At 38.8% G+C, this 14,735-nt stretch overlaps 1 protein-coding gene across 1 annotated transcript; it reads left to right on the top strand.

The window, feature by feature from the left end:
• The first annotated feature begins 875 nt into the window (after window positions 1–875).
• LOC149138089 (glutamate receptor 3.2-like) lies at window positions 876–10,240 on the top strand. Its single transcript, XM_089450243.1, has 6 exons — window positions 876–1,610; window positions 1,725–1,820; window positions 1,953–2,005; window positions 2,120–2,151; window positions 2,263–2,657; window positions 10,151–10,240. The coding sequence occupies exons 1-6, from the start codon at window positions 876–878 to the stop codon at window positions 10,238–10,240; spliced, it is 1,401 nt and encodes a 466-aa protein (XP_089306369.1).
• Window positions 10,241–14,735: the final 4,495 nt, after the last annotated feature.

Genomic DNA, 14,735 nt, shown 5'->3' with positions numbered 1-14,735 from the left:
TGACGAATAGGACAACTGAACTGCAATAAAGAAAGTTAAAATTGTTCAACTTCAATGATTCTGTGCAAATTTCTATTACTTCATTGTCACGGTTCTGAACAAGAGGAGTGCGCAGAACAAGGTGAAGGCGCAGCAAAGGAAGAGAGGTGCAGTTTGGAGATGCACCCATCCTTGGGCAAGGCCACACGGAGTTAGTCGCTCATCTTGGTTTTGGGTGAAGGGCATGGGCAGGGTTGCCCGCCGGTTGGAGTAGGGCGTGCACGGGTGTGTGGTGCCCGGGTTATGCGATGGAGTGCCCGATGGTGAAACGTTGGTGGGTGCCCGGTTTGTGCGACGACTTGGCACGGGTTCTTGGGTGACTCGGGTGAGCGCCTGCCCGTCGTGCAAGTGTCCACAGAGACTTAGTGGAGTGTTGAGATTGTGAACGGAGGTGTGTCTTGGGTAGAGGCGCCCGTGTGTGGCGACTTGGAGGCGAGCCCGAGTTGGGAAAACAACACGATCATGCGACAAGGTGAACGAAGGGTTGGAGAGTCGTGCGGCGACCATGCGGAGGTGCCGACGAGCTGGGCAACCGAGTTTGCCGAAGTTGAAAATTGGCTAAGTGTAAATTTGGGGTTTCCCAAGATTTAACTTGTACTTTGTAAAAGTGAAGATTGTATAATATATTGATTCGGGCAGGTTCATATTGCAGGGAGTTGCGTCTCCCTTTATACTGTTGTGCATTTCTCTTGTATAATGTTATTTATGTGAATGTTATGGGCTTTCACTTGTATACAGGGACACACATGAATAATACTTGGTTGCGAAACACAAACTAAGTAGCATAAGTGGAATGTTAGGTGTAGTCTACAATCGTAAGTATTGGTGAAAAGAAAATGATTGGTAGTGCCGCATCTCGTTATAAGCGGTTGAAAGACTACCGCAGGTGTAGGGGCGTGACACCCCCGGATGGAAGGTCGGCAAAGCTCAACATATATGGTTACTATGCCTACAATGCCGTTAGGATGATCATTCAGGCTCTCCAACGTTTTGGTAAGGCCGAATTTATTTTTTCACAGTCCCCAAATAACCCAAATACACAGTTGTCGAATCTTCCAGTTTTCAAACAAGGGGAACAATTACTACAGCGACTCGGGAACACCAATTTCAGTGGTTTAAGCGGGCAATTGGAAATAAGTGAAGGGGAGGTTACAGGTGACACGTATGAAATACTCAACGTCTTGGGCAAAGGCAATGGCTATCGCCCAGTTGGGTACTGGAGATCAAATGGAATTTCTAATACCTCAAGGGGCAGTGAGCTTGAAAATGTTACTTGGCCAGGAGGATCCACAGACCCACCCCACGGCTGGGCAACGCCTACCAAAAACAAGCCGTTGAGAATCGCAGTTCCAATTAAAGACGGATTCCACGGGTTTGTCGTCACAGAGACAAATGCATCCGGCGTGCTAGAATTCCCCGAGGATAATCCGAGTTTTGTAATTGAAATATTTAGAGTTGTTCTCAAAAACCTTTCATATGATGTTCCGCACGAATTCATTCCTTACAATCAGAATGGGTCACAATTGCCGGGTTACTATGATGACCTAATCCAACAAGTCTCCTTATCAAAGGTCAGTTGTTAAAAATTTTCTTCCTCTCTTTCTCCATTATCCAGTTCCAGCTATATAAGTGCCTCTTTTTTTCAACCAATCTAATTTGGAGTGTTTTTTTAATGCCCTGATCAGGAGTTCGATGCAGCTGTGGGGGATTTTACCATCCTTGCAAACCGCAACATATATGTGGATTTCACTCAGCCCTATTTTGAATCAGGGCTGGTGATGGTAGTGCCAATAAAGGCAACCAATCTGAGCAATGCTTGGACATTTGTCCTTCCTTTTACATGAGCCATGTGGGGTACAACCAGAGCATTCTTTGTATTTACAAGATTAGTTGTTTGGCTTCTTGAACACAAGGTCAACGATACTTTCAGAGGAAAGCCCAAAGCACAAATTACAACCTTCCTATGGTAATATTCATTTTCAATATCTTTCATAGGGTTAATGTATTTTCATTTATGAATCTTTTAAATTAAATATAGAAAAACTGTGTTGATATCTTTTGTGTTAACTAATGTTTGCAGGTTCTCATTTTCCACTCTCTTTTTCTCTCAGAGTAAGTGTGTTATTTACTTTCATTTTTTTATTATATCATTAATTCTTTGATAAATTGTGTTAATCGTTTTATTAGTGATTCAAAAAATTGCAAATGATTTGTCTGATACAGGGGAAAAAGTTGTCAGCAGTTTGGCTCGACGAGTCATAATAATCTGGCTTTTCGTAGTTCTGATACTGCAATCTAGCTACACAGCAAATCTCATAGCAATCTTAACAGCAAAACGAATGCAGCGGACCATTGAAGACGTAGAGTCTCTGAAATCTAGCGGACTGCCAGTGGGTTACAACGCGAGATATTTTGTAGGCGAATACCTGGTAGAGCACCTGGGGATAGAGCGCAAGAAGCTAAAGGGATATTCATCACCACAAGAATATGCAAACGCACTGTCAAATGGATCAGTGGCTGCCATATTTGACGAAATCCCTTATATTTGCATTTTCCTGTCTGAACAAAGTGGATTCGCAATAGTTGGCGAGACATATAGAACAGGGGGCTTACGCTTTGTATGTTTCCATGACATTCATTTTATTTGTTGCTACTCGTGTTAAGACTAGTGATGTATTTTCAGTTCAGAGATAGATTTCACTCGATGTTATTTTGGTTATGTGCACCCTTACATGCTATATAAATGAGAACTTGTAATTTGTGGACCTGTGTTTGATGAAGATTATAACTACTAGATTAATGATGTTATATGTTTTAATAAAAAAATTTATCACAAATTCATCATTATACATTATTTTGTTGTCATATATGCATCAAAATATATAAAAATATATATTATATAAAATCCACTCCCAAAATCGCTCCCAACTTGGGAGCTTTTGAAAATGTCACTCCTAACTCTTGCTTCCACTCCCACTTCCTGCTTCTACTCCTACATCCCGCTTCTACTCTCGCTCCTAAGAAACCTTTCTCCAGAGCATACATGCATCACATTACTAATACCTTTACGGTCTATGTCTAATGTGTGTGTTAATATTTTGTTCCTGTTGCTCAGCTAGTGATCCTCCTAATGATGGGGCAATAGAGAATAGAACAGATATGGCACCTTCACCCTTTCCTTATATTAGTAATGAGCGGGTTGAATGCAAGTGAAGGAGATAGGGATACCAGCTATTTCTTGGTAGAGGGCACATGCATGCCATAGGAGATAGTGAAATATACTATTTTTTGGAAGAAGATGCATGCATGCATGCTAAGGGTGCGCATGTCACACCTTCAGTTAATTCACGTTTAGATGTTGTTTCAAATTTAGCAAATTTAGTTTTGTATGGAGTTTTTCTATTATTAGAGCTTTTATTTTTTTGTTTTTAGAATGCATGCTCTATTCTTCCTAAGATGGTGTAGATGCTTAGTCAATTACAATACTTATGCATGAGAAATTCCCATCTTAGGTAGAGGACTCATATCTCAAGGAAGGGATGCATGCTTGCATGCTCTAGTTCATCTTTTGATGGAAACACACTTACTTGGAACTCTTACCATGCAGCTATGGTGCACTAAGTGATCAGGTTAGGGCTATAGCCTATGATTTGACAAAGTCCAACCACATAGGATTTTTCATGTGTCTATATTCATTGTACTTTCTCTCCCCTTCCTATTCTATAAGCAAGATGAAAGGTGTGCCATTGTGTTGGTTCTCAAGGTTTTGTTTTGAACTGTTGTAGTGTAGCTTTTCCAGTATTCAATAGAAGATAGATGTAAGTAAGAGTTCAAATCTACATATTTTCCATTCAAATTTTCAATAGTATGTATTTGTAAATCAACCAACTTATATCTGCATCTTTTTTATTGAAACTTTCAAGTTTTCAGCTACCTAGTATTTAGGTTATTCTTTCTAGGTGCAGAATCTGCTTACCATTGTTAATGAAAATAAAGGGATATAAATATAAAGGGGTATAAAAAATATTAATGAAAAAATGGATACCTATAGTATCTAGTGAAAGTAGGGACTTTTTAAATTGGGAAAGTGTATTAGGTTCGTATTGGCAAGGGGTCAAATAAAGTGATTTTTAGAGGTATTTTCCAATATTCAGTGAAATTAAGGGTATTGTGTTTAGTATGCGATGAAAGCACGTGTTATGTCAGAGGCTCATTTAGTGAAACCCCCGTGAGCTACCAAGACTCTATGAATGGAAGGGAAAATTTACCAAATTGGGAATTCTTATGGCCTGATTTGTTACAAGAAGAAATCAGACGAAATACTAGAGATGGAGGTTCATCCAAGGGAGAGGATGAAGATAATTTTGCATTGGTTGGGAAGGGCGAGAAGGGAAAAGGGAAGAAATCTCAAACCAAACTAGATTCCAACCAAGGGAGCAAGAAGAAATACTTTCCCAAAATAAAATGCTTCAATTTTCATGAATTCAAGCATTGTACTACAAAGTGTCCACACAAAAAGTATAGCGAGAAGAACTTAGGAGGAGGAGCAGGTGAAATAGTGGCTTCATAGTTCGAGTTATACTTCACCCTAATCACATGCGTGGTCAACACTATGATGGGGAATGTGTGGTACTTTGACTCAGGTGCCTCATTCCACATGATAGGGTGTAGAGGGGTTTTTAGTGACTTGGAGGAGAACGATCTCTAGATGCATATTGATCTTGGGGATGATGGAAGGTACAACACTACCAGGATCGGTACAGTAACCTTTAAGAGGGAGTAAGGATCCCCTTCTCTCCTCAAAGATGTCATGTTTATACGAGGATTGGAGAAGAACCTCATATTTGTAGCAGTTTTGGAAGACCATGGCTATGATGTGATATTCAGTAAAGGGAAATCCTTTCTAAGAAACATAGCTACTAGGCAAGTGAAACAGATTCGGGTTTGTGTCAGGAACATGTACAAACTTGATGTTGAAGATTTTGTTGTATTAAGCAGTAAGGCAGAGAAAGTGTAGAGTCGTGATGTTCATGAAATCTCGCACAAAGACTTGGTCATTTGCACTATGGTGCCCTTAAAATTATGCAGAAAATAACCACTGGCCTCCCTAAAGGATCACTTGAGCATTAGGATGTCTGCAAGGGTTGTACCTTGGGGAAGTATGTAAATCCCACATTCCATGATCGAGACAACAAAACAAATGCAGTCTTGGATAGAGTCCACTCTGATGTTTGTGGACCCTTCTCAATAGCCTCCACTACCAAACATAAATACTATGTTATTTTTATTGATGATTTCTCAAGAAAGTGGTGGATCTTCTTCATGCGGAAGAAAGATGAGACATTCTCAAAATTTGTAGAATTTAAGGCACTATTTAAGAAAGAGACTAGAAAGAAGGAGAAGGCTCTCAGGAGTGATAATGGAGGGGAGTATGTTTCAAGTGACTTTAAGGAATTTTGTACCAAAGAAGGAATTCGAAGAGAATTGACAACTCCTCACTACCCACAACAGAATGGGGTAGTTAAGAGAAGTATATGGAGCATTGTGGGAGCTATAAGAGCTATGCTACATGACCAAGGCATGTCACTAGATTTATGGGCAGAGGCATGTAACAAAGCAATTTACTTGTATAATCAATTCCTCATCATATTCTTGGTATGATTACACTAGAGGAGGCTTTCTCAAGGAGAAAGCCAAATGTGTCTCATTTCAGAATTTTTGGAACCTTCATTTACTACCATGGCTCCAAAGATTCGAGGAAGAAACTTGAACCGACAACAGAGTTGGGGGTTTTTGTGGGTTACATCAAAACTCTAAACAATTACCAAGTGTACTTACCTTCCATCATAATGAAATTTGTGTGAAGGGATGTAAATTTTGATGAGGAGAAAGCAATGAGATGCTCTCTCGAGAGGGAGTTTCAAATCCCACCAAAAGAGGAGCTTTTAGCTCCAAAGAAGGAGCCTCAAGAAGTTATGGAGTAGCCACAAATGGAGGAGCTGAGAGGATGCATAATGGAGACATCCACTCAAGTAGAACCATCCAGAGAAGGTAGAAAAATAATGAGAGAAGATGAAAGAATTATGCAAGATGCGAGGGAGAATGTGGGAGCTCCTTCAAATTTGTGCAGGAAAAGGAGGTCATCTGAGAGGTACACTAGATACATGGCTCTAATGATTGACCTTATAGAGACTGAGTCATCTTCTCTTGAGGAAGCAATTGAGAAACCAATTCGGGTTGATGCCATGGTGGAAGAATATGAATCCATCATGAAGAACAATGTTTGGGAAGTGGTCCCAAGATCGACAAATAAATTATTTATGGGTTCAACATGGATCTTCAAGGTTAAGCATGGAGCAAACATAAGCATGAAGAAATATAAGGCCAAATTTGTGGCCAAAGGATTCTCTCAAGTTAAGGGAATTGAGTATGAGGAAACCTTTATTTGTTGTTTTTAGTTTTGGCTTGAGTATGTGATCCTTCTTGAATTAGCTAGATAAAATGTTAGACATGCACAACAAGCTAACAAAATTTTTCATGCTGCAAATTGAATAGACAATGAGGACTACGGTTATAGGTAAGTTTCATTTTCTAAGTTTGGCAAAGCATATGTTTTTCGCGGTGACTTATGTTGCCCTTCATTGAATTGAATTTTCTCACCCTTAAGTTGCTCTTGGAAAAAGGCTTCCCCACATATACTTGCTTCATTAGCTCCTAGAAGTAAGGTCAGTGTCCTTTTCATTATTTCCTATGTGAGGGGGTTGGTTGTGTGTTTAATATATAGTTTCTCCCTTTTTGAGAAACCAAAATTTCTTGGTTCATATAGTCACCTGCATTCCCCTTGGAGTCGCCAATTGTTGACACTATTAATCGTCATTTTCATATTTTTCAATATAACTGCAAAATAAGAACACCCCTACCTTTTAGACGACCAATAAAATTATGTCTAAATGACCAATTGACCATCTGTTGACCTAATACTAAGAGGGAGGGAGTCCACCACTTAAAAACATTGTTGCTCAAGTGGTGAAGTTCAACCATAAAATTGTCCACTGTTGTGTTTAATATTAAGAATAATTGTTTGATGACTACTATCTGTTGTACATATGTTATTATTCCAAAAATCAAATGATGAAGTGGTGATCACAGTTTCTGCCTATATACATAAGTCTAATATTGGTAAAGCATTGTTGAAGGAAGAACAATGTTTTTAAAGGTTTATTACATCATGATTAAAAGGGATAATCTTTTATGTGAAATACGATTCCACACACTCTGATGAGTTGGCATTACGTGAAATAGTTGGAAGCATAGTTTAAGGTGGTGTAAATACATCGATAGTTTTGGAAATGAAATGATGTGAGAGTAAATGTTTCCCCCTGTCATTCAATCAACAACCATTGTGATAGGGCTTGACGATCAACAACATATGTGAATTTAGATTTCTTTTGGCAAGGTTATAGTAAAATCTCAGTGTTTTGCTTATTAATTTGGGAATTTCATTGTGTCTGATTGTCACTAAGTTGAGTTAGAAACCCTAGTCATCATGGCATGTTGAGAAAGAAATGAGTGTGGCTGAAATGCATAGTTGGTAAACATTTGACATCTTGGCAACTGGAAGGCATTGTAACATGTTAGTATATTTGGCACTTATGGTTATTTTCAAGTGGCTATTTGTTAAATGGTTGTTTACATGTGTTTCCCCTTCGTCTTATTCGTTCCGTTCAAAATTTCATGCACAAGTAGTTAAATTGACAAGCCTATGTTCATTTGATTAAAAAGACATGACCACCGTTCCCTTTGTCAGTGTCATTTAGCTCACTCTATATATAGTCATATTTTCACCTTGTAGACTTTGTCTTAACTACCTATGTAAAATAAATAACATTTTGTTGATTCCTGGCTTAAAGCATGTCATTCTTCATCGTTTTCCCTTTCGAATAGTTAAGCCATCATCAAGTCAAAGGTTGTTTTTGTTATGGCTCCATGCAGTTATTGTTATAAGAATCAATCTTGTTCCCTTTGGAAATTATCATAACCCAACAAAAGATTCCATATTATACCAAATGAATAAGTTCAATTTGAATGGGCCCAAGCTGGATATGATATGCACCTGTTCAAATTCTGACAATTATAATTATTCAAAATCTTGGGGAACCTAATGATTTTAAAGCCCTCAAAAGGTTATCGTTATGTTTGAAACTTATATTTTGGGTACATATGAATGAAGTCTAGGCTGAAAATATCGTTGGGTTCTGATTCAATTTTATATCCTAGCCACCTGTACATTATTATGCTTGCAATTGTGAAGTCAAAACCCTCCATCGTGCATCGTTGTGTACTTTCTCACGTTTTTGTTGACCTTGCACATGTTTTATAATTTGTTTGACAAATTCTATCACGAAATTGTAAAGGGGATGAGATCGTTGTTGTGCCAGATTTGGTATCATGCATTGGCTAATGATTTTTCTTGGCAGCTATGAGTTTCTTTTCTAGAGGTTCAAGAAGATGAGGTAGGGGAAGAGGCAACAGGCCATTGGGAATTTTGCAACAAGGCAGAAATAGAAGGATTTTGTTTTCAATACACTTTAATGCATATTCTGATGAATTCAGGTAGCTAGCTACTACAGGGCATCTTTACCTAGGTCCTCCACATGCAATTAACCAGCCACCTTTGTCTAATGAACCTCACCAATCTGCTTTGTGTCATGTTGATGGTGTTGGACCCTCTAATATGTCAGGGGATCTCCCCATAAGAAGTCCCAACAAGACCTTAAACTGTTTGGTGTAGGAGTCCCAACAGTGGGTCGTATGGTATCGCCCTGACCGCGGTTGCATGTAGAGACAAGTAAGATGTTCTTGTTGGTAGCAAGGGTGTAACATGTGTAGCAAGCCAAGGAAGGTGCATGAATGGTTCTAACACACGGAAAGTGAGGTGAATGCACCCCTTGGAAACCTATGAAAGCATGCAGCTAAGAAGGGAACACACGAGCAAAGATGCATCACAAACTGGAAAGCAAGTAAGCTAACAATCTAAAGTGATGGTTAAACCAACAACACATCTCATTAAGAGCCATACATACTTATACAGAAAGAGTCCATACATGCATACGTAAGCAAACAAATACATATATCATTAGAGTAAATAAGATAGTTGAAATACAATAACAAAATATGCATGAAACGTGTTGGCTCTATTATATTTAGAAGTGAAAGTTCCAATCATACAGTACAACCATGACCAACCATTAGTCCTGATAGCAAAACATTACAGTCATTGCCACCTACTCCTCCAAAGAGATGTACTAGCTCTACACTGTAGAGAGGCCAAGGCTCGTGTCAATATTGTCCAAGCTTTCTCTAAGATACTCCTATCGGAAGCTTGGCTGACCAAAAGCCTATACAATGAGTTATGAGGTGTTATAAATAGCAAAGGGTGGGGTGATCCTTGACATTCCCCTTTGTGACTATTCACCTACCCTCATGACTCTTCAACTACTCTATGATTGTTACAGTCAACTATCGACACATGGACTTCCACTTTACAAGATGTTACATGCAATCTGCACATGTACCCATGTGAGACAAAATGGCTTGAGCAAGCCATGAAAGACATCACTAAGACTTGAACAACTGTGGGAAGACCAACTCTTAGACATCCTCATGATGGTTGATGGTGGCAAACTAATTCCAAGCTTGGTCATCCGTGATGGTGTCCGTGTGCTCAAAGGTGACATCTTGCTGAAAGCGAACTCTTGCCTCTGTTGCATCCGGGTACACTGATATGGCTCCTCTGTCCAACTCGTCTAATAACATGTGCATCATCATCTTGAGTGCAACTGGACCAACAACATACTGATGCATAGTGTCTGTGTTGATCTCCAAGTATGTGTTGGTGACCATGCACATCAACTTGTCAAAATACATGTTCAGCTCCAGTCAAACTTCCTTCTTGTCTTTGCTTTGATGAGTGTGGCAAATGGGTGGGATCGCATGCATGCGCACAATGACATTCATGCTCCTGAATACCCTTGCATGTGATTGACAACACTTCTCACCCTGTCTGCTCCATGATGGCTATTGGATTGGTCCGTAACCTGTATGGGCGCAGTTTCAACAATATGTGCATGTTGCGCCTCTTGTTGTGCCTGTTCCTGATGCAACTCCTTATGTTGTCTGTGTAGCCCGTGTTCTTCCTTGAGTCTCCACTTCAGCACCTATAACTCCTTTTATGTTTCCTCTCTACCTTTGCGCGATCCTCCTGTCGCATCGTCGCCTCATAGCCTCAATCTCCAAAGCTGCTTCCATCACAAATGGATCTTCTTGAGCTTGCAACTTGTTTCCACCTTTGTGCTATCAACAACCTTCCTCTTGCATTTGTCGCATACAGGTGTGTTGCATTCTGGCTCTGCTGATGGTGTTGCTTGCTGTGATGTCGCTTCCATTTCATCTTGATATCCTTGTCCATGAAAAACTTGATGTCTTCATAGATAGGGAAGTTCATGGACACTTAATCGACTGCATCCCTAGTTGCGTTCCCAACAATGTCTTTGACTCTGCTCTCATGGAAGTCGATGTACCTATGCTGCTGAGAGAAGATGAACACCTATGATATCTGGAGACATAGCAACACTCATGACAAGAAATCTATGTCGAGAACCAAAACAAACTAGAGGACTGCCATGCAACACACCTATGTGACTGTTTGTGAAGATTGCGCAATTTTCACGGAGGCTAGGAGACTGGCTGCCAAAACTGCGTAAGGCATAGTTTGGGCTGTCGAGAGGCTGATTGATTGATGGAACTGCACAATGCACTATCTAGCCTGGATTTTTGAGGACTGAAACTACGCAATGCGTAATTTCAGTCAGTAGTGACATGCAAACCAGCAAACTGCATTGCACAATTTTTGGGGTGAGCAAGGCACTGCCTCCAAGAATTGTGAAATGCAAGCCTGAAGGTCATTTCTGGGCTAGATTTGCGCAATTTCTGGAGGGAACGTAGAGCCTTCACTTCCTGAAATGCGCAATACTAGTCGGGCAAGGCAGCCTAGACCCGTCGACGGGCGACTGAAAACATGAGAAGTTTGAATCCATGGTGATACTAAGTGTAAACAAGAGTGAATGATCATGAACAAAAATAGCAAGTGCAAGATTCAGAAAATGGGAAAACATGCATGTGTGTGAAACGAGTCCATATAACGTCGATTGTCGGTGCAAAAATAGTGTCATGCATGCGACAACAGTGAGATGCGAATGAAAACTGAAACGGTGCTTCTACAAGCTAACATACATCAAAACAATAGCAAGTGCTCATTAAAATCAAGCAGACAACACTCACATAAAGCAAAACACAAAAAACAATGGAAACGCAATGCAAGACATGAAAAGCAGACTTACCCTGAAACAACTAAGCTAAAAGTGTCGAAGACTCCTAGATGCAATGTGGGATGTCAGAGCTGCAAGGTCAATGTGAGGAATGAACTTTGCAGTGTCCGGTTGATGGGTTTTGATAAGATCGAGGTTATGACACGAATGCCACAAATCTAGGAAAAAGTGACACTTGGCAAGAGGTTTCTAAGATGAGCTTTGCATGTAACCTCCAGCTGGTAAAAATAGATCCCTAGATCTAGGAATGCCTTTTGCATGCTACTTTTTTCTATTTCGAGAAGAGTAACCCATGCATGCAAATCAACTTTCTCGGCCCTAGAGGGAATCAGCCAACCTGAAGGCACATGCGACAGCGTGCTTGACTAAGAGAGGGATTTGCGCAATTTCTGAGAGGAACTGTGTTGGTTGTCCTAAAAGGATTGTGGAATTTTTTGGGATGAGCTTCACATAACATTGGTTAAGAAGAAAATAAATGAAATCAGGTTTGAAAGCACAAGCATTAGGAATGAAGCTTTAATTTCTGGAAATTCGATCCCTTTTCAGTATATTTTTAATCTTAAATCGCCTTTAACTCTGAAATTTGAAAGATGGATGACTTCGAGGAGGTGGAGAAGACAATGGGAAGCTGCCAATCAAGCACAGTGTCTATTAAATGCTATTGGAATACAAAGAGACCCTTGTTCACTGTAGAAACCAAAGCTAAGGTTAAATGCAATCCTCTGGATCCCTAGCTTTGACAAAATTTCATTGGATGTAAAGACATAGCCGTGGTTCTTTTAGATTCTCAACCAACGTGTTCATATCACATGGTGGCTTTCTCCTGAATATTGACTGTAGACTCGAGTCTCTGTTTACCTTGAACAGTCTACAATGTTTGAGCAATCCAATGTTTCCATTTGTGAATTCATGAATTTAGCAAAATATTGAGACATGTTTATTTATGGGAAAATTCTATTTTCCCTCTACTTATCCATCGACTAAAAAAACAGTGACCAGGATCTCTGTCCTTTTCACACTGGCAACATCTTAGACCAACATATAATATAGTGAGCCATGTCTGAACGCATTCCTAATGTCTTAAACAATGATCACTAACCAACTTGCAACAATAAAATATTTCTACTTGACTAACAAAATCTCAGTGAGCCCCATCAATCCACCAGTCATGGCCTACTAGAATACTGAATTGATATTCGCCAACATCCATAATCCTATACACTCACCCATGGGATGGGCCTCGAGATGAGGGAGTCAAATTCCTTACTTCTGCCAACATCCTTCTTGCTGTAGATTTCTCGCATTATGTTTTTTGGGATGTGAGAGCCAAGTTCTTTAACATGTGGCAAGGTTCACATTTTTGTACATTTTTCACATGATTCATGTTGGGATGTAACAAGAAGTTCTTGTACATGTCTCATGACCTAGAATACATTTTCTTTCTTTTTTGGCAAATCTATGCCATTGCCTTATGGGTTTCCTTTGCAACATATGGTGCAAATGCTAGTATATTTTCTCTACCAAGAAAAATATACAATAACAATCTTTATCTACATGCAGTAATATATTTTCTTTACCAAGAAAAATATATGATCACAATCTTTATCTACATGTAGTAATATATTTTCTTTACCAAGAAAAATATATAATAATCAATCTTTATCTACATGCAGTAATATATTTTCTTTACCAAGAAAAATGTATTACTAATCAATCTTTATCTGGATGCAGTAATATATTTTCTTTACCAAGAAAAATATATAATAATCAATCTTTATCTACATGCAGTAATATATTTTCTTTACCAAGAAATATGTATTACTAATCAATCTTTATCTTCATGCAATAATATATTTTCTTTACCAAGAAATATATGATAATCATGCACATATATATGTGTATAGATAATCATTAACAGAAAAGCAATTTTTCATTTCTTTACCAAGAAATATATGATAATCATGCACATATATATGTGTATATATAATCACTAACACAAAAGCAATTTTTCAAGTTGCGTATAAACTTGTTTTTACTTTTAAGAAAATCACATTAATTTCTACTATTTTATGCACAAGATGCAAATGTGATTTTTTTTTAAGGAGCATGATCGCTTATCTGGGCAGTCGACTCTCATAGGAGAAAAATGAATGGTTCTGAGCCCTTTTCATACGCAACCATGGGATCCATGTCTAAAAATATGACCGTACTCTTGCATGAAGTTCCACCCTCTAGTTTGAACATTGGCTTCTTCTACGCAGTGCCACTAATCTTCATGGAGTCCAGCGGAGGAACAACTTTCCTTTATCCTTTGTTACAATCTCCACCAGAAACGAAGCTTCATAAAACAAGATAGTAACTCCATAGTCCACAACGACTAAACATATTATCCAAAACCTCTCAAAAATGATTATTCCTCTCCCTCCGAGCCCCGATTCGTTGTGAGATCAAAAATATAAAAGGGTAATTTCCAAGGAGTAGTTTAACTATTTCTTCGTGATTTGGCATATGATAGCAACCATTGTCAGAGGTAAAATACTGATACACCTATTCTCCTTATCTCAAGATCATCCCTTCATGTAAAAAAATGGTTACTCTCCAGTAGTTTCACCATACCGAACCCTAACTACCTCATGGTATCACAAATTGAGAGTTTATTTCATGTTAATAATTAGTTATGCAACGTATGCTAGCTGGAGATGTTACATACTCCCCGCCTTAAAGAGAACACTGTCCACAATGTTCTTCTCTCACTAGGACTTAATTTCTACTCATTATATAACAATCCAAACAACTCAAAATGAGATCCTCTCCCATCAAAATGAACAATTCCATATTCAAATTCATCAAATACAAGACAAAATATCTATATCAACTTACCATTACTTACTAATTACTCTTGCAAATCTTGGTCACATTTTTGCAAGTTCTCTAAGAATGGTTTGACGACGCATCCTCACTCCATGGAAAGCACCCTGTAATATATGACTAACAAATTTGATCACATTAGTCACAATATTTTTAATCAAATGAAATACTTTTAACTATCAATCAATTATGCAATGTCAGGTGATATTTAAATCATAGTACTTTTACAAGTACTTAGAGAGCACTAACACTCTAATCATCAAAATGATAAATCACTGCACCACATGCACACTGTCTTAGCTCCCGCTAAAGACATCCACATAGTACTTATAAAAGTACCCAAAGAGCACCTAGCTCTCTAATCATCAAAATAGATAATAACTGCACCAAGTGCAAATTGTCTTAGCCCCTACTAAGACGTTCATGTTAGAAAATTATATA

This window comes from Pinus tabuliformis, chromosome X, assembly GCF_031772625.1.
Source record: "Pinus tabuliformis cultivar Carrire ecotype Pingquan chromosome X, CPIR1, whole genome shotgun sequence".
NCBI lineage: Eukaryota > Viridiplantae > Streptophyta > Pinopsida > Pinales > Pinaceae > Pinus > Pinus tabuliformis.
Note: the sequence above shows the minus strand (reverse complement) of the source record. Positions and strands in the feature narration are given on the sequence as shown.

Coding starts and splice junctions, on each gene's coding strand:
- LOC149138089 (XM_089450243.1), top strand. CDS start 876: ATGATTGGTAGTGCCGCATCTCGTTATAAGCGGTTGAAAGACTACCGC. Junction 1,611..1,724: donor AACAAGTCTCCTTATCAAAG/GTCAGTTGTTAA, acceptor TGCCCTGATCAG/GAGTTCGATGCAGCTGTGGG. Junction 1,821..1,952: donor TTGAATCAGGGCTGGTGATG/GTAGTGCCAATA, acceptor CTTGAACACAAG/GTCAACGATACTTTCAGAGG.